We start from the raw sequence: 19577 nt of genomic DNA on the forward strand, positions 1-19577 counted from the left end.
ACCACCTGCTGTACCTATTCAGCACAGCTCCAAGTTGTCGGCACCAACAGCTGTGACCCTAATTCCTGGTCAGTGCATGATGCTGTCCCTGGCACCGAGCCTCGCGGTTCCGCAGCAGTTCATGAGGCATGCAGACCTGCTGGTGGCCTCCATGCCTGGAACTCCCCTACTTGGTACCGGTGGTACCGCAGTGAGACTAGGACCAAGGCTGGTAACCACTCCCTGTGGATCAGCCCCGCCTCTCTCCTGCGATGAGGAAGAAGAGGATGAGGAAGTAATATACACTCCTCGCCATTCCTCATCTAAACCTCGACCCTCTCAGCACCAAACTTGTACAGACATGCGGGGCTGGTATGGGCAGCCCTAGACACCGCCTCCTATACCCTTGCCACCTGACTGGCCACACTGGGATCCGTGGGCAATGTATAGGTAAGGCTATGTTTTAGTCGGGTATTTTTAGTAAAAGTCATGGACGGGTCACAGGCAGTAAACAAAACTTTGCGGCCTGTGACCTGTCCATGACTTTTACTATATACCCCTTACTAAAACTTGGGAGGGGGGCCACGGGGCTGGGGCAGGTTCCCTACCTGGCTCCTGGGAAGCAGCAACCTCTAGCTCCTAGTTCCATATGCTGCCTCCACTCCGCCACGAAGCTCTGGTTCTTCAACTCCCATTGGCTGGGAACTGTGGCCAATGGGAGCTGCGGGGGCAGTGCCTGCGGGTGGAGGCAGCACATGGAGCTAGGAGCTGAGGGAGGAGAGTTCCTGTCGCCTTTCTGGAGAGGGCCCCCCCCAGGTAAGCATGGGCCCAGTCCCCAGCCCTGAGCCCCTCCCCACACCCAAACTCCTGCTGCAGGAGGCCCCAAGACTGCCCCAGCAACAGCCAGCGTGACTGGCCCAGGGGCTCCCCTAGCTGCTCAGGCGACTCCCGAGCCAGCTGCACGGGCCACTGCAGAAGTCACGGAAAATAACAGAATCTGTGATCTCCATGAGAAACATTGAGCCTTATGTGTAGGGCCCAAAGCCTCAGGCCCCCTAACCCACCGAGGTCTAGAACAACACAGTCCCCTTCACCAGCTGTCCCAGCACCCTTAGAGACACAAGAAGAGGAGATTGAGGAGCCTGAGGACACAGCTGAAGGTGACACCCTGCCAACCACTCACATCTCATCTTAGCAGATGAAACAATAATGTTATTACCCCCCACTATGGGGGATGATTTCAAATCTTTTCAAGACTCTTCAGAAGGGTAGCTGAATCTCTGGACATTTCACTAGCTCAGGACATACTCCAGGCATCCCCAACAGCAAGGATAGCACTGCCAATTAATGATGCCATCATGGACCTTGCAAAAATAATCTGGCAGGCACCTGTCACAGCCCCTCCCTCCTGTAAGAGGTTTGACAGAAAGTATTATGTGCCTGCAAAAGCGGCTGAGTTTTTATTCACCCACCCCGCATCAAACTCGCTGGTGGTGGATGTGGTCAACCAAAGGGGAAAAGCACCACTCGTCCGGAATTACCCTGCATGATAAGCACTGGAAAAGGCTAGACCTTTCTGGTCAGAAAGCGTACTCCTCTATCACACTCCAGTTCCACATAGCCAATTATTTGGCTGTACTGGCAAAGTACACACATAATCTGTTTCACAAAATGTTGGAATTAACATAAGAATGGCCATACTGGGTCAGACCAAAGGTCCATCTAGCCCAGTATCCTGTCTTCCGACAGTGGCCAATGCCAGGTGCCCCAGAGGGAATGAACAAAACAGGTAATCATCCATTGACCACCTTATTGAAAGTTTACCTGATGGCAAAAAGGAATAGTATAAGGCAAACATCTCTGAGGGGCAGGACAGCCCTACAGCCTTTCTTGACTCTGCAGACACGGCAGCACAGTCCATCACTACATCCGTGCATCCTGGTTCCACCTCTCCAGGTTCCCCAGGGAAGTCCAATCCACTGGGGATTTTGAGGGTCAAAAATTGTTTGCTGACAAAACCGATGTGTCCTTACACACCTTAAAGGATTCACAGGCGACCTTACAAACCCTGAGCATATATGTACCTGCAAACAAAAAGAAACAAGGCAAGTTTTACAACCAGAGATGCCAGGCTGCCCATACTCTCAACCCCACAGACGGAATGACCAACGACTTAAACAAAGACAGACCAGACGTTGGCAGAATTAAGATCAGCCTTCAATGTCTCAACCATCTACTTCCAGACAATCATTTTGAAGGTGTGGTCGAGGGCACGAGACCTCCACGTTCTCTGATTCTGGAACCAGATCTAGTCTCCTGCCCATTTGGAGACAGTCTGTAACCATACTATCTTGTCTGGAACACCATCACAACAGACAAATGGGTTCTAGAGATTATCCAGAAGGGTTATTCCATCCCTTTTATTTCTATCCCACCTACCCACTCCCCTTCCCCGTCCCTCTTCAGGGACCCCTGTCATGAGCACCTGTTACAACAGGAAATAAACCACCTTGTACAGTTGGGTGCTGTGGAACCTGTACCATCTCAACACGGGGAGAGGGTTTTATTCCCATTTATTTTCTTGCTCAGACAAAGAACGACAGGTGGAGACCCATCCTGGATTTGGGAAAACGCAACAAATTTGTGAGAACATGACATTTCAAAATGGTGACTCTTATCTGCGATAATTCTGGCATTAGAGAAAGGAGATTGTCTCTCGGCCCTTGACCTCCAGGATGCCTATTTTCATATTACAGTTTAAGCCGGCACACCGAAGATTTGTACGATTCACCCAAGGGAATCCGCATGTCCAATACAGAGTGCTACCCTGCCTGTGTACTGTGTACTTCTGCCTGTCAGCTGCCTCAAGAGTTTTTTTTCCAAGGTTCTCGCTGTTGTTGCAGCTCACCTCTGCAAACAAGGAGTGATATTTCCATACTTAAATGACTGCCTTATAAGGGCACTAATGCAGCAAGGAGTGCTAAATGCCACGCAAACCACGATAACCCTATTCACAGACCTTGGGTTACAAATAAATGTACAGAAGTCCACCCTGGTTCCTGTCTAACTGTTGGAATCCATAGGAGCCTACTTCAGCCATCTCACAGAAACAGCAGTGTTACCCCCACAGTGCTTCCTTACCCTAGTCAACCTAAATTTCAACAGTGATGGACAGCCCACTAACATCTGCCACACATATTTACAACTCTTGCAGCACGTCGCCAACAATGTTTGTCGTACAATATGCCAGGCTCCACATGCAATGCTTACAGGCCTGGCTTCGAACCGTGTATATATCACACACACATTCTCTCAACAGAAGCCCTGCAGCATAAAAGACTCGCTAACATGGTGGACACAACCACAGAACGTCTGCTCAGGAATCCCCTTTCCAACAAAAATTTCCAGTCATGACAGACACTTCTCTAGTTGGTTGGGGGGCACATTTATGTGACAAATCAATCCATGGCCACTGGTCCCCAGCGGAGTCCATCCTTGGAGCTAAGGACAGTCCGAAATGTATGCAAGCACTTTCTCCCTTAAATCAAGAACAATGCCATCAAGATCCTTACTGACAATATACCATGCATGTACGATATAAATCGTCAAGGGGGAGCACGATCACACCCTCCATGTGCAGAGGCAATACACCTCTGGAATTGGTGCAACACCAAGAGCATAGAGATATTGGCATCCTATCTGCTGAGATGTCGGAACGCAACAGTGGGACCAACTAAGCAGAGATTTCTCACAAATCCATGAGTCGGAGATGGATCCCAGAATTCTCAAACTATGGGGGTTCCATAGATTTATTTGCAGCAGCTCAGAATGCCAAGAGCCCACAATATTGCTCCTTGGCTGGATTGGGACACCACTCCGTGGGCGACGCTCTCCTCACAAAATGGGAAGCGCCACTGATGTATGCTTTTCCTCTGATCCCGCCACTGAGCTGAGTCGTTCACAAGATCAGGCAGGACAAATCCAGGGTCATTCTCATTGCACCCACGTGGCCCGGACGAACGTGGTTCCCATACCTGAGACAGATGGCAGTGAAACTGCCTCGAACCCTTCCCTTAGTGCTTCACCTTCTGTCACAGGATGCAGGGCTTGTCCGTGACCCCAACCTCGCAGTACTCCACCACAAGGCCTGGTTACTCCATGGCTAATGGGGGTCAAGAAGGACTGTTCCGAGGAAGTGAAAGTTACTCTACCGAACGGTGAGATACTAAGCACAAGAAAGACACACAGGTGGAAACGATTCGGCACTTAGTGCAAGTATAAACAGATTTTTTCCACAGTCGGCCCTAGTATATAGTCGAGGATTCTGGGACTTAAAAAATCAGGGCTATCCACCAGCTCAGTCAGATTACATTTGACAATCATCACCTCCTTCCACGACAAGGTGGACGCAGTCACTGTCTTTGCTCACCTGATGACTAAATGCTTCCTTAAAGGCATGGAAAACACTTATCCCACACTAAGAGACCCTACTGCCATGTGGGATTTCAACCTTGTTCTATGCAGTTTCATGGGAAACTCATTTGAATCCCTTGCAACTTGCTTTGTTGCACTTAACAGTGAAGGTTGCTTTCCTAATTGCCATCACATCAGCAAAGATGGGGTGGGAGAATTAGGTGTCCTAATGGCACACCCATCTTATGCTACGTTTTTTTAAGGATAAGGTACTCCTATGATCGCACCCTAAATTCATAACCAAGGTTGCTACCCCTTTTCATTTAAATCAGCCCATTTACTTACCTGTATTTTTCCTGAAGCACCATACTGACAACAGGGAGGCTTCACTCCACACGCTAGACATTTGCAGAGCATTAGCTTTCGTCATAGAACAAAAACATTCAGAAAATCATCTCAACTATTCATTTCCATAACAGAACGCTCGAAAGGCCAAGCCATCTCAAAACAGACTATACAAACGGATATCTGTATGTATTCATTTGTGCTATCAAACAAGCAGTCTGCAATCTCCACTTGGAGTTCACACACACACACACACACTCCACCAGAGCGTTATCAACATCTGTGGCCTGTCACTGACATTTGCAAAGCAGCTACCTGGGCATCCGCCCATACTTTCAGTAAACATTATGCTTTAGAACAACAATCAGCAGCAGACACTCAGTTTGGACTCAGTGTTATCCACCGTCCAGTGAACCAACTCCGAAACCCCTCCACTGAGCACCCCCAAGGACACTCCTTGAAGAAAAGGTTACTCACCTTGTGCAGTAACTGAGGTTTTTCGAGATGGTTGTCCCTGTGAGTGCTTCACTATTTCCCTTCTCCCCCCCCGCCAGCCCACACTTTGGAGTTTAATGCCATCTTCTGATGTAGAGAAGGAACTGGGGGATGGTTGGCTGTGCACTGCTATGTAACCACTTGGAGAAGCGCGAGATGGCTACAGCACATAGGTGGCCCAACCAGGCACTGCTACTACAAATCTCAGATTACAAGCACAGGGTGCCAAGACACCTAAAGTGGAGCACCCACAGCGACAGCCATCTCGAAGAACCTCAGTTACTGCACAAGGTGAATAACTTCTCATCCACATGGACAACATGTCTTGAACCACAGTTACTGTAAAATAAGTAATTGTTCTTCTTTCTACCATGCCACCAAGTCTTCTCCCTGCTGCATCTCTTTTTAAATGAATCCCACAATCTGCCAAGGAACAAAGTCATTGTCCTTCCGTGACTTGGAGAAATAGAATTGGTTTCTCCCTTCTTCTCTCTCCTCCCCTCTCCCCCCAGTTGCCCCTGGCCCCTGCTGCCTCCCTACTCACCTCGTCCAGGACTTAACTTGTCCCTGGGCTTACAAGGGCTGAGTAAATCTGCTGTGAACGGGGATATTTGTATTTGTTTAATACCACTTTTCACAGCAGACTTAGTAGCTAGCTGGGAGGCTGTGAAAAGTGATGTTAACATACAAGTATACCTTTCTACAGCAGCAGCAAAAAAAAAAAAGCAACCAAAAAAGGAAAAGAAACAACAACAAAGACAAGAACGTGCAAAGCACCTTATTTGTTTCTCTATTCTGTTTAGGTCCAGTAAAGAATAGAGACAACTGTACATTTTTATTACTGAGTGAAAAAAAAACCCAAGACCTCCCCCCAAACCTTACATAAATAAATTGCAATGGTTTGGACATGTGTATGTGCATAATTAACTTTAACAAAAACAAAGTATTTTAGGAAAAATTGTCAGAGCCACGACCAGTAGTAGTTGGTGGCCATGCTCTGAGGCCACCAAAAAATTTGTTGTGTGAACCTCTGAGGTCACTAGCCAGAAGATTTATTTTGTTTGTCACCAGTACTTATGCAGATTGATGATGAAGGGTTGCTCTTCCTCTTCTCTGGAGCGCCTGTGCTCCTTTTCTTTCCTGAAGCTGAATTCCTGTACTGCTCTGGCACAGCCCTTTCCATCTGACTTTTTATAACTCTGTATATGAATAGACAAGTGGATTTGGTGGGGGATCATGATATAATATTCCAACGGTAGGTCTCTAAAGTTGATCTTCGATAATGTTGGTAAATGTCAGTTATTTTTCACTTTTAGTGGAGTATACTTTCATTGGCACTACATATGAAGAATATCTTGGTAAAATCTTAGAGATGGTTATATTGATTATGATTAGAGCCAGTAGCTTGATAGCAGTGGTACTCAGACCTCAGTGGTTCAGGAGCCAAATTAGTGATTTGCATTACCCAAAAGAGCCACAGTTTTGTGAATTCATAGATTCATTTACCATAGTACTATATATTCATGTTTAAACATTATGATGGCTGTGTGTGGATAGATAGATAGATAAATTCTCACAGCAAAATGATTGACCAAGTATTATTTTGTCAACTACAATCGGTTAATAATGTAAAAGCATTATGGTTGTTAATTATATCACAGTATTTTAGTATGTTCTGTAAAGAGCTGCAAGAGTCATATCAAAGAACCACTTGCGGATCATGCACCTCAGTCTTGAGTACCATGGCTTTATATAAACAAAATTATAGTATTTGTGGTGGCATGTAAAAGCCAGTTCCCTGGACACATAGATTCTGTACTGGATCGAGTTAGACTACAACTCAAAATGATCTATCTTAAGTAGTAAGAAGAAAAGGAGGACTTGTGGCACCTTAGAGACTAACCAATTTATTTGAGCACGAGCTTTCGTGAGCTACAGCTCACTTCCTCGGATGCATACTGTGGAAACTGCAGAAGTCTTCTGCAGTTTCCACAGTATGCATCCGATGAAGTGAGCTGTAGCTCACGAAAGCTCGTGCTCAAATAAATTGGTTAGTCTCTAAGGTGCCACAAGTCCTCCTTTTCTTTTTGCGAATACAGACTAACACAGCTGTTACTCTGAAACCTATCTTAAGTAGTCTAATGTTCCCCTTTCCTTTTGAGCAGATCCAGAAAACAATAAAGAAGACAGCCCGCCGGGAGCAGCTGATGCGAGAAGAAGCTGAACAGAAACGTTTAAAGACTGTACTTGAGCTGCAGTTTATTTTGGACAAGTTAGGAGACGATGAAGTGCGCAGTGACCTGAAACAGGGCTCAAATGGCATCCCTGTACTGACAGAGGAGGAACTGACAATGCTGGATGAGTTTTACAAGCTAGTTGACCCTGAGCGGGACATGAAGATGAGGTAATGTGATAGTTTTACTATTAAGTAATCTCTGTAATGTTAATATTGATCAGTGCATTTATTCTAATTATCTTCAGCATAAGAATTTTGAGACCTGTCAAGTAATGTTATGCTTCAGTTAATTAATATTTTTGTTGAAGGTTGAACGAACAGTATGAACAAGCATCCATTCACCTGTGGGACTTACTGGAAGGGAAGGATAAGCCTGTTTGTGGAACTACCTGTAAGTATGTTTAAAGTAGAAGATTGAATGCAAGGAAAAAATATACGAAATATATGAGTAAAAGTTACATTACAAATGCCTGTGATTATAGTTTTAACTGTCAGAATTGCTATCTTTTGCTAATTGCTTGTCAGGATAGTGACTGAATTATCTTAGTCTCAGCTATGTTGTAACTGTAGTTCAGTGAAATGCTAACTTAGTGCATATTGTATTTGGCATTGACACAACCTTACTCATCACTTACTGGGCCCCCAGTTTCTGCTGCTTCAGCAGTGTTCTGTCACTGATCGTGCTTAGTAGCAGTTTTTTGCTTTCTAGAAAACTGTGGGTTATGCAAGGAATATTTTTCAACTAAATGTGTACTTGGTTAGTTTTAGACCTTAAACAAGGCAAATTATGACTTTTTTTTTTTTTTTTTAATGGAATGCTTAAATGGTAGCCAAATTTTCAGGCGACCTCAGCTTCTGTTGAGGTGCTTAAATGGGAGTTAAGCTCTTTGGAAAATCTGGCAAGAATATCATCTGGTTTCTTAGCAAGAAATGGTTTGTTTTATTAGTGTAAGTAAATCCATCTACATATGTGGTTTTATGAAAACAGCTATATATCCAAACATATTGCTTAATTTGAGATGAAATGAAACTTCCTGTTGGAGGAATTAAAGGAGTGTGGTGTTAAAACAAATCTCAGCAATTATATTTCACAGAATGGATGTCTTGAAGTATATTTGTGTGAATAAGATAAACCATTAAAGGATAAGGGGTTTAATATTTCCAGGGTTGGTTGCTTTTCTCTGAAAACTGCTATAACTGTTGAGATAATAATTCTCTGACATAATTATACGTTGTGATTTTGGACCAAATAGATAATTTAGGCTGAAAATGTGACATAAGGATGTGCTAACCTTGTCAAGAATTGTTGAAAATAACTTAGAGTTTTAGGAAGATAAAATATTTTTGTACGTAAAGCAGAATTTTGTCAAGAAAAAGCAATCTTTGCGTATGCTTTCATTTACAGTTGCTGCTTATTCTACAGTTGAAATTGTTCTCTATTTTCTTCATGGCTAGAAAATGTGGTGTTAAAATCAGGGTTTTGTTTTTAGTATTTTCAGTATTACAAATAATGCACAAAAGAATAATTACTTGTAAATTATAACAAAACATGGCATTTTAAGTGACAACTAGATACTATTAGGATTTTCTTGTGTGGGCCCAAGATATGTAGATGTATGGTTTACAGTGCATTCAGCTTATTAGGGAGGTGCTTGTTGTGACTCCATATTTTAGACTGAATTCCATTTTGCACTTAAAGCAAGGATTTAACTTCTTTTCTATATATGAAAAATGCAGTGTATCATCCAAAGTTACACAACTTAATTTTTGAGCACAGAAGTAAATTTCTGAAAATTCAGTAGATTAGTTGGACATAAAATCCATTGAAAACTGTGTTCTTTAAGAAATTTAGCATCTACCATACTTAAATTCACTCCCAAATGAGTTTAACGGGAGAAAATTCTTCAAACTTTCCATATATAAAAGTAATAGAAATCTTGTGTCTATGCTATATTTGAAGAATTTTTTTTGTAAAAAGCTAAGTTATTAAAAATTGTATATAGTTATGATATAGGCTTACAGACAGGTTCAGGTCAACTTTTACCTCTGATGTCAAATGACTCCATGTATCCCAACCAATTGCCACTATTCTTCTGTAGCTAATTTGCATGCAACAAATGGGTTGTAATATGTTGGTGAGATAAAGACTGGACACAGGTCAAAAGTTCTCATTGGCAGATTACTTGGCCTGGCTGATGCATCTCTTCGTCTCTGAGTAGATGCAGCTGTGTAGTCCATTTAGGGTGGGTGTGTGGGCGTGCGCGCCAGCCAAAGCTGAAGAAACTTTTCTAAGCCGTACCTGTAGAGGGGCAGTGCTTATGCCTTATGACTAGCACCTCCCCTGGCTCTGTGCGGTGTGCCCCCACTTCCATTTTACTGCCTGTGTCTGGGGTTGGAGCTCTGTCGTTTTCACCTCACAATCCCTTAATATAGTGTTAGATTTAGCGTATGTTACCTGTAGTTTAAGTCTTTCCCTGGTGATGTGTTCATCAGGGTTTAAACATCTGTAGTGTGGGGGAGTGATCCCCACATGTGGGGCTTGCTGGCCCTAGGAAAAGCCTACATTAAAGAGGAGTGTTCAGTTTGCAGATTATTTACCAAATGCACGCAAGTGGCAAGGGACCATCAGGGGAGGGCATGTGGATTGGTCAAACCCCCGACCTGACTGCATCCTCCTATGGGATCTATGCCCCTTTCTGGGGCAGTCCCCCTGTCTCGGGGGAAGCATGCTCCCCAGGTGTGTGCTGCAGATGATACTGCTGTCTCTGACTGCCATAGTGGCACTTCTGGACCACCGTCATGTACACCCCCCAGAATCATAGCATAACCCTAGACTTTGCAGTCGTTCCAGGACTCTAGGGTTATGCTATGGTTCTAGGGGGGGTGTACGCAGATCTCACGGAGATCTTGCATATGCTTGAGTTACCAGTGTCTAACAACTTATTTCATGGTACATTTTAAGATACTTACCCCTTAGGATCTAATCAGAAATGAAGTTCAGCTTTTCATAGATTCAAGAAGAAGAATTGCTTCAAAATAACTTTGAAGTTGTTAGCTGCTCTTTAAATTACCGTGGTTTAATGTATAAACAGGCAGTATGCAGTGCTGGCACAACTCAGGAAATGCTTTTAATTTCTGATCGTTAAATTCCAGAGGACATTCCATGGTAGATAATTAAATTCAAAGTGACATTAGACTAATTCTGGACAGTAAATGTTGCCTACCAATAAATGGAAAATAAGTTTTGAGATTTTGGGGAGGGATGGGGGGGGGGAACAGACATCATCCTGGAAAACAGTTATGATCTTTGTCTATACTTGACCAGAGTTTAATTCCTTTGCAGACAAGGCCTTGAAGGATGTTGTTGAACGCATTCTTCTAACTAGTTATTTTGATAGTACTCACAACCATCAGAATGGATTGTGTGAGGAAGAGGAGGCAGCCCCTGCACCTGCAGTGGAAGATCCTGTAGCAGAAGCTGGTAAGTACATTTATCTGTTTTGGTCTCCATATGTAAGTTGTAGGTCTACTGTTATCCCTACTTGCTGGGGTCCATGAGAGCAGTGGAAAAATAATTACAAATGTGAAATAAATCAAGCTCTTATATCTGAACTATTCAGTCAGCCTAGTGCCGTAGACAGAATTTCATGCTTTGTAAAAGAACATATGTAGCCTGGCTACATACTAGATAAATGCAAAGTGCATAAATGTTAGGAATGAGCTAACTAGCAATTAAAATCCTGAATATAGCAGCAACCTAACAAGGCACAGCCACTTAATGGGATCTTCACTGATTGGGCAAATGTTTCCCTTGCAGTCCAGTTTGCTGTAGAGCTGTAGGTTTAAAAACAGAACCTATGTTCTCATAATTCTAAAATCACAAAGATTCAACAAAAACAGTGTTTGTCAAAGGAAGATACACTGTTAAACTACTGGTTGGGACTGGACTATTTTTCCCCCCCTCAGAGTCAAAAGGAAAGAGTAACATATACATTTACTTAATGGAATGTGCCTAAAATAGTATATTTTTCTCATAGAACCTGAGCCAACAGAAGAATACACTGAACCAAGTGAAGTTGAATCAACTGAGGTACTATTCAGTGGAAAGATCGCAGTCACTATTTTAGTTTTAATGCCACTGTCTGTCTTTCATACCTTTTTTTTTTTTCATTTTTATTTTAGTTTGTAAACAGACAGTTCATGGCGGAGACTCAGTTCAGCAGCAGTGAGAAGGAACAGGTAGATGAGTGGACAGTTGAAACGGTTGAGGTAAGATGTCTTATGTGCTGCTGGTAAAATTGCAGTCTCTGTTTTCACTGACTCACAACTCTTCAAAACATTCATAATAGATTTTAATGCAAAAATAACCGTTTTACCAGTCTTGAGCTGACCATATTTTCCGGTTTTGTGTACCCAGCTCGAAGATCTCTATAGCATTAACCTTGCATGAAGCTAAATCTCAATGGTGAAGTTACTTTAGTAGTGTAGTAGTAGGTTTGGGAGGTGGAACTAGAAGAGTAACAAGCAGTTTTAAAATTGTCACTGATGCATAGCCAGTGTAGAGCTTCTAAATTGTAGTTACAGCTATTGACAGCATTATGGAGCTGTATTGCTTTATGCAGTTCCCTGGTGATACAGCTGCTAATTCCACATATAAACTCAACCGCAGTTTACATTGCCTGCTGGCTGTTCACAAGTCTGCTCAGACGTAGATAAATCTATATGTACTACCTATATTTTTACTTCTAGAAGAAAAGTCGTACTTAAAAAGAAAACTGTTAATGCATTATTCATTCTTCATACAAGTCATGAAAATGAGTGTTCAGCTTTAACACTGTTTTGCACACATGAATTACAACACTAATAATAATAATTTTACAAATACTGTGACTTACATAGATTTATTATCTAATATTTAAATCCACCACTCTACTAAAACAGGGGCTCTTTACACACATTTTCATGTATTGGAGAGAATAGTTATCCACTGTCTTACTTCATAACTTCTTGATTGGTGGATTGAACATGAACTTACTCCATCCATTGGGGGGGGTGTGTGTGTATGTGTATATAATATGAACAAAGTAATCTTTCAGTGTATATGACTGGATTAGTGCTTGGTTCAGCTTAATCTCATGCAGAATCAAGTTCCAGAGCTGCCCCCTTCCAAGAATATTTTTATTCCCTTTGACTCCATGCTGTGTCTTCCTTGCTCTTTCAGCCTTGAGATGGAGTAACTGCCTGTCACTGCTTCAGGATTTCTTGAGAAAAGAGGAACCATCTTGATATGTGCTCTGCCAGATATTATAGCCAGTCCATCAGAAATTCATGATCCACAGATTTATTCATGGCTTTCAGAATGAACAGTACTTAGAATGGATGTGAGACACCAGTCTATAGCTAGAAGATTTTTCATTGGTATAACTATGCAGCTGACTGTGCCATATTCTGATGCTTAAATCCCATTCCTTGTCTTAAAAAACAAAACAACGCCCCCCACCTATATTAAAATTAGGGCTGTCAAGCGATTAATCTGTTTAGTCGTATGATTAAACAATAATTAAATATTTTCGGATGTTCTCTACATTTTCAAATATATTGATTCAGTTACAACACAGAATACAAAGTGTACAGTGCTTATATTTTTGATTGAGTATTTGCACTGTAAAAAAGCAAAAAAGAAATAATATTTTTCAGCTCACATAATACGAGTACTGTCATGCAATCTCTTTATCATGAAGTTGAACTTAGAAATGTAGAACGATGAATAAAAATAAACTGCATTCAAAAATAAAACAGTGTAACATTTTGGAGCCTGCAAGTCCAATCAGTCCTACTTCTTGTTCCGCCAATTACTCAGACAAACAAGTTTGTTTACATTTGCAGGAGATAATGCTGCCTCCTTGTTTACAGTGTCACCTGAAAGTGAGAACAGGCGTTCACATGGCACTGTTTTAGCTGGCGTCACAAAATATTTACATGCCACATGTGCTAAAGATTCATATGTCCCTTCATGCTTCAACCACCATTCCAGGGGACATGCGTCCATGCTGATGATGGGTTCTGCTCGATAACGATCCAAAGCAGTGTGGACTGATGCATGTTCATTTTCATCATCTGACTCGGATGGATGCAGCCAGCAGAAGGTTGATTTTCTTTTTTGGTGATTTGGGTTCTGTAGTTTCCGCATTGGAGTGTTGCTCTTTTACGACTTTTGAAAGCATGCTCCATACCTCATCCCTCTCAGATTTTGAAAGGCACTTAAACATTGGGTTGAGTGCTGTAGCTGTCTTTAGAAATCTCACGCTGCGTTGCGTTGTCAAAATCTGCAGTGAAAGTGTTCTTAAAATGAACTTGTGCTGGGTCATCATCCGAGAGTGCTATAATATGAAATATATGGCAGAATGCGGGTAAAAGAGCAGAAGACTTACTGTTCTCCCCCAAGGAGTTCAGTTACAAATTTAATTAACACACTTTTTTTTTATTGAGCGTCATCCACATGGAAGCATATCCTCTGGAATGGTAGCCAAAGCATGAAGGGGCATATGAATGTTTAGCATACCTGGCACGTAAATACTTTGCAATGCTGGCTACAAAAGTGCCATGCAAATGCCTGTTCTTGCTCTCTGGTAAATGAGAGGGCTGCATTATCTCCTGTAAATGTAAACAAACTTGTTGTCTTAGCCATTGGCTGAACAAGAAGTAGGACAGAGTAGACTTGGGGTCTCAAACTCAGTTTACCTTAGGGTCAGTACCAGTCCTCAAATCCTCTCAGCGGACCAATAATGTCACTCATGCCTCCCAGAACCCGCCCCCCCTCCAAAAAAACTCCACCTCCCTACCTGCCTAAGGCTCTGGGAGGAAGTTGGGGTGAGGGAGGAGATCTGGGGTAGGGGATTGGGGTGCAGGCTCTAGGAGGGGTATGTGGGGGGGGGGGGGGAAGGTGCAGGCTCTGGGAGGGGGGTGCAGCCCTTACCTGGGGATCCAAAACTGTGCAAGCTGCGGGGCCTCCACACGCTGCTGCCCCCGGGCACTGCCCCTGCAGCTTCCCATTGGCCACAGGGGTCCTCAGGGCGGGGGCAGCGCATGGAGGCACAACCTAGCCCCTCCCCACTGTGGGGCCACAGGGAGGGGCCGGCAGACACCAGGAGCGAGCAGGCAGATGCTGCTCTGCTCTGCTGCGCTGCCGGGGCCCTGGGTCATTGTAAATTGCCTGGGGGGAGGGAGTGCCCGGGGGCGGCACGTGGGGCCAATGGGGAGACCAGGCCCCAACAGAGTTGAGCCCTGTGGGCCGCAGATGGCTTGCGGGCTGGGAATTTGAGACCTCTGCTCTAAAATCTTAGATTGTTTTGTCTTTGAGTGCAGTTATGTGACAAAAAAACCCTACCGTTGTAAGTTGCGCTTTCATAACAGAGATTGCATTGTAGTACTTGTATGAGGTGAACTGAAAAATAGTATTTCTTTTATCATTTTTACAGTGCAAATATTCGTAATAAAAATATGCACTTTGTATTCTGTGTTGTAATTGAAATACATATATATGAAAATGTAGAAACATCCAAAATATTTAATAAATTTCAATTAGTATTCTATTGTTTAACAGTGCAATTAAAACTGATAAATCGGTTAATTTTTTTTAATTGAGATTAATTTTTTTGTTAATCGTTTGAGTTAACGGTGATTGACAACCCTAATTAAGATGGCAGCAAGGTTGAGTATGAGTAATTTGGAATTTAAAAAAGTTAGGATTTTATACCCAAAACAAGAAGCATAAACCCAGGAAATTGAGTAAAGGTTTAGCTTAAGTTAACCAAGCATTAAGGTGCAGTTGGACTCTCAAACAGCTCTACACAGTAGTGATGCTATGCAAAGCTAAACAATTATGATAAATTTTAAAACTTGTAGTAGTCCTACATGAAATGATTTTTAAAGAGCCTTTACGTATTTTTTCTCATGGTATTACTACTGGGCAGTTAAACCTGGTCTACAGCTGCTTTGCATTTCCAGAACAATACAAAGTGGTAGGAAAGTAAACCCTAGTCCTCCTGCCCTTTAAGTACGTGCATGCTCCCCCTCCCCCCTGCTCTCTCCTGCCCTGTGTGTCGATCTGGTTCTGTGGGGTAGTTTATGGAAAGAAATGTTGAAGATTAAGGGTCACATCGTTCCATTCTTCGTAATTGTATGGTTTTTGCTCTTCAGTAGAGACTAGTATACAAAGCCTTCCTCAGAGAAGTTCACAAAGAATAGCCGTCTTTTTAAAATGGCCATCATCTCCCAATGTATTCCATGGGACAGAAGTCACAGCTTCTCTTGGCGAAGATAGCCACTATCATGCAATGGGAATTAAGCCATTCTTTTATCAGGGAGGATGCCAGCCCTTTTGCTCTCAGAAGTCGGCATCTATCTTAACTGAGGGCAGCCTGTGGCTTTGGTTGTATTGAGAAATATTTGATGTTTTGAAAGGAGGCAATTCATGAGTTTCTCTGAAGGAGAAATGTTCACTTCTGAAGGAAACGGTGTGGTGGTGGAAATGACCGTGATCTTAAATTCTCTTTAAAAACTACTCATTACAAAGATATACTCAAGATTTACCCCTCTGCAAATTTTTGTATGGCTTAAAAAATTAGTGCCTGAGCTAAGGGGAATTTAGTTTAGATATTGGGCAAATACCTAACTATGAGGCTAGGTAAGCATTAGAACAGGTTACATAGGGCTACAGAAGCTTTAAGAAATAGGTTAGACAAGCATCTGACAGGATTGGTGGTAGGCATACTTCATCCTGCATCATCATGGGAGGCTAGATGACTTCTTGAGGTTCCCTCCAGCCTTGCATTTCTCTGATCTAATTCAGCGTGCTACATTTCTTAAAAGATGCAGTTTTAAATTTCATGCAAAAACTGTCCAGTTTTTATAGATTTGCTCAAAACTACTTAGGTTGGATGTTTTTACTAGTCAATTTCAAACCATGGTTTTTTAGACTTACAGCCTCGTTATATTAAGCCAGTAGCTGCTAACCAAGTTTTGTGTCCGCTTTTAAAAAAATGGAATCAATTATTGTCAAAGCTTTGTACCAACATCTAAGTGAGGGGGAATCCATACTTGCGATCTTATCATTGTTTTCAAAATGTATTTTACAATCTAACTTCCATTCTCCAAACAATCTTTCTATTTTATTTCACACTGAACCACTCCATAATTGGCATTTTGGGGATTGTACAAAGCAAAAATGTAGAATTGGGCCTTATAAAGTGAGAGGGAATTAAATGTAGTGTAATCTTTTCAGGAGACTTAAAAAACTTAAACAAAAAGTCCTCACTTTGGGCAATGCTTCTGAGATGGTGTTAAATCATATGTACTTATAATGGAAATTTTCAAAGGGTCTTCTTTGGATGGCCAATTGTGTGCACTTGGACATGAGGAATTTTAAACCAAAATGTGGGTGGAAGTTGGTGGGTTTTTAAATTTATTCTTGGTGCTGGGTGTTCAGTTCAGCTGGGTTCCTAGCCACTAGGATTTTCAAAACTTTACTACCGTGTGAAGCTGTGCTCTCTGGGAGCTGCTGTTGTGTTTCTGAATGCCACACTTCCCTCCATCCTTTGCTCCACGGTCACTCAAGACATCTAGTGATGTCAAATTACTTCCAGTGGGTATCTTTTGGAAAACATAACATCACCAGTCCCACAAAATTGGTGCTAAGTCTGGGTTTTTTGTGGAAGTGGAAATCGGTCATTGTTTTTAAAGTGGTATTAAATTAACTTCACGTATCTGTGATCAAATGCTGTAGAAGAGGAATATAAGTCAGGAATATCTGTACACTAATCAGTGCCTCCAAAATATTGGACAGGCGCAAATAGCCATACCCATCTCTGGAAATGCTGGCTCAGTGCAGAATATCATAGGTGAACTAATAATTCACATAAACTAACGAATTGTAGACACCTAGTTGTAGCGAAATAAAAGACCATTTTTGGACACCATCGGAAAGTAGCTCATCTGACAGCGTTTGAGGGTGAGACAAAAGGAACCCAGCTATGAAGACACAGAAATTAATACTGTAATCATAGAATTTCCCCCTCCGAGAGCATGATTCTGAGTATTAGCCATCACAACTGTGAACAGTCTTCATGTTAGACAATCAGATGTTAGGTATGTTTTTTGTTCCTAAAATCTGTATTCTTCCTTTGATTCCCCTCAAGCCATGTGCACCATTTACAATGACCAGTACAGCTAGATTTCAAAGGCATTTCTGCATAATTTGATGTTGGGTCTGTTTGAAGCTGGTCTGTAACTCTTTAGATTTTGGCATTTACTAACTCCTAGATACAGAGAGGCTCTGGACAGATTACCAGTAATGATCCCAATTAATATTTGAAAGGGCCACCACTGTTTTTGGCTTCTGGGGATCAGCAGGGAATGTTCTCAAGCTTGGACACAGTTACGAGCCTCTTCTAAGCCTTAACCTCTCTTGCTTGCCATCTCCTGCTGCTCAGTTATTTCATGCCTGAATGGAATCATATGCTATACTGCAGTCCTGTTACTGTGACACCCCCCCCCCCGAGACTCTAATGTGTAAAGAAAATCCCACTGTTCTTTTTCTCCAAATGTGTGGCAGAGATCCTTTACTCTATACTGTTTGTGTTCAGGGTATACAGGTTGCAGAGTAGACTTAAGAGACTACTGCTTGAGCATCTTAACTTGCACCTCCAGGCTTAACCATGCCTCTGGGCCTGTCTCAGAATACTGTTTGGGCGCTCATTTTCGCTAGACCAGGCTGCCTGAGACCAGAGGTTACTGCGTTCTCAGGCAATTTATGTAGAATAACATCTGGTTACTTAAGTCCCTACAAAGCTGGTTAGGCCTACCTAAGATTTAGAAACCCTGTTGAAACAGACTATAAGGGCATGTCTACACTTGGAAATTTACCAAAATAGATGTTTCTGAATAATAATCAGAAATAACTCCATGTGGAACTCCCTGATTGCAGATTGAGTGTCTTTTAAGTTAAATTGGAAAAAAACACTCTTGATTTCAGAATAAGGCCCCATCTACACTGGCAAATTTGTGCGCAGTAAAGCAGTTTTGAGCGCTATAACTTGAAGGTGTACACGTTGCCAAGTCAGTGCACAGAAACTGTGTAGATGCAGTGCTCTAAAAAAACCCACCCTGACGAGAGGCGTAGAGCTTTCTGCACTGGGGCTACAGCACTGCGGTGCTAGTGTAGACACCGTGGTGATTACAGCGTTGCAGTTGGCCTTCAGGAGGTGTCCCAGAATGCCTGTTTTCACCTTTCTGGCCATCTGTTTGAACTCTACTGCCCTGGCCTGAGGTGACCATCCTTCAGCCCCATCCCATACATTCCTTTGCACATTTGAAAGCCCTCTTCCTGTTTGCTCGGTGATGCGTGCAGTAGTCTCAGCGCATCTTTCCAGGTGGCCATGCCTGCTCCATGCAATCCCCTGCTTGGAGCAATGCAGAGCTGCTGGACCTCATTGGCATTTGCGGAGAGGAGGCAGTGCAGTCACAGCTGCGTTCCAGCTGTCGGAATTATGATACCTATGGACAGATTTCTAGATGCATGATAGAAAGGGGCCATGACCTGGAACACGTTGCAGTGCAGGGTCAAAGTGAAGGAGCTGCAGAACACCTACCACAAGGCGCAGGAGTCAAATTACCGCTCTGGTGCTGCGCCCACGAGCTGTGGGTTCTACAAAGAGCTGGACGCGATACTTGGTGGCGATCCCACCTCCACTGAGAAAGACCCTGTGGATACTTAGTTGGCTCGTGTGCCAGTTGAGTGTGGACCGATCTAGGAGGAGGCAATCTTGGACGAGGAGGGGGAGGGGGACCCAGAGGTAGAGGATGACTCAGAGGCCAGAGATGCATGGAGTCATGAGCTCTTTTCTACCCTGGAGCCTAGCCAGTTACAGCAGTTGGAGGTTGACGAAACGCAAACAGGAGAGGAGGCCCCTGGTAAGTGGATCTGATTTTGGGAATTGCTGAAGCGAGTTGTTGGGCGGGAGGGTTTCAGAAAGCAGGCTTGTCTCCCACCTCATGCCTAGCCTGAGCGGTGGAACAGGCTGTTGATAGACTCTCCCACTTCATGGGAATC

General features: G+C 43.0%; 1 protein-coding gene across 5 annotated transcripts in view; it reads left to right on the top strand.

Annotated features, from left to right (window-relative positions):
* Window positions 1-19577, top strand: part of CAPRIN1 (cell cycle associated protein 1) — an 80890-nt gene that overhangs the window by 31295 nt on the left and 30018 nt on the right. For all 5 annotated transcript variants that reach the window (XM_007067962.4, XM_037900006.2, XM_037900007.2 and 2 more), the window contains exons 5-9: window positions 7398-7636; window positions 7777-7859; window positions 10812-10949; window positions 11506-11558; window positions 11651-11737. In XM_007067962.4, the coding sequence (XP_007068024.2) occupies window positions 7398-7636; window positions 7777-7859; window positions 10812-10949; window positions 11506-11558; window positions 11651-11737 (600 nt within the window). The remainder of the gene's footprint in view (window positions 1-7397; window positions 7637-7776; window positions 7860-10811; window positions 10950-11505; window positions 11559-11650; window positions 11738-19577) is intronic.

This window comes from Chelonia mydas, chromosome 6 (genome assembly GCF_015237465.2).
Source record: "Chelonia mydas isolate rCheMyd1 chromosome 6, rCheMyd1.pri.v2, whole genome shotgun sequence".
NCBI classification, from domain to species: domain Eukaryota; kingdom Metazoa; phylum Chordata; order Testudines; family Cheloniidae; genus Chelonia; species Chelonia mydas.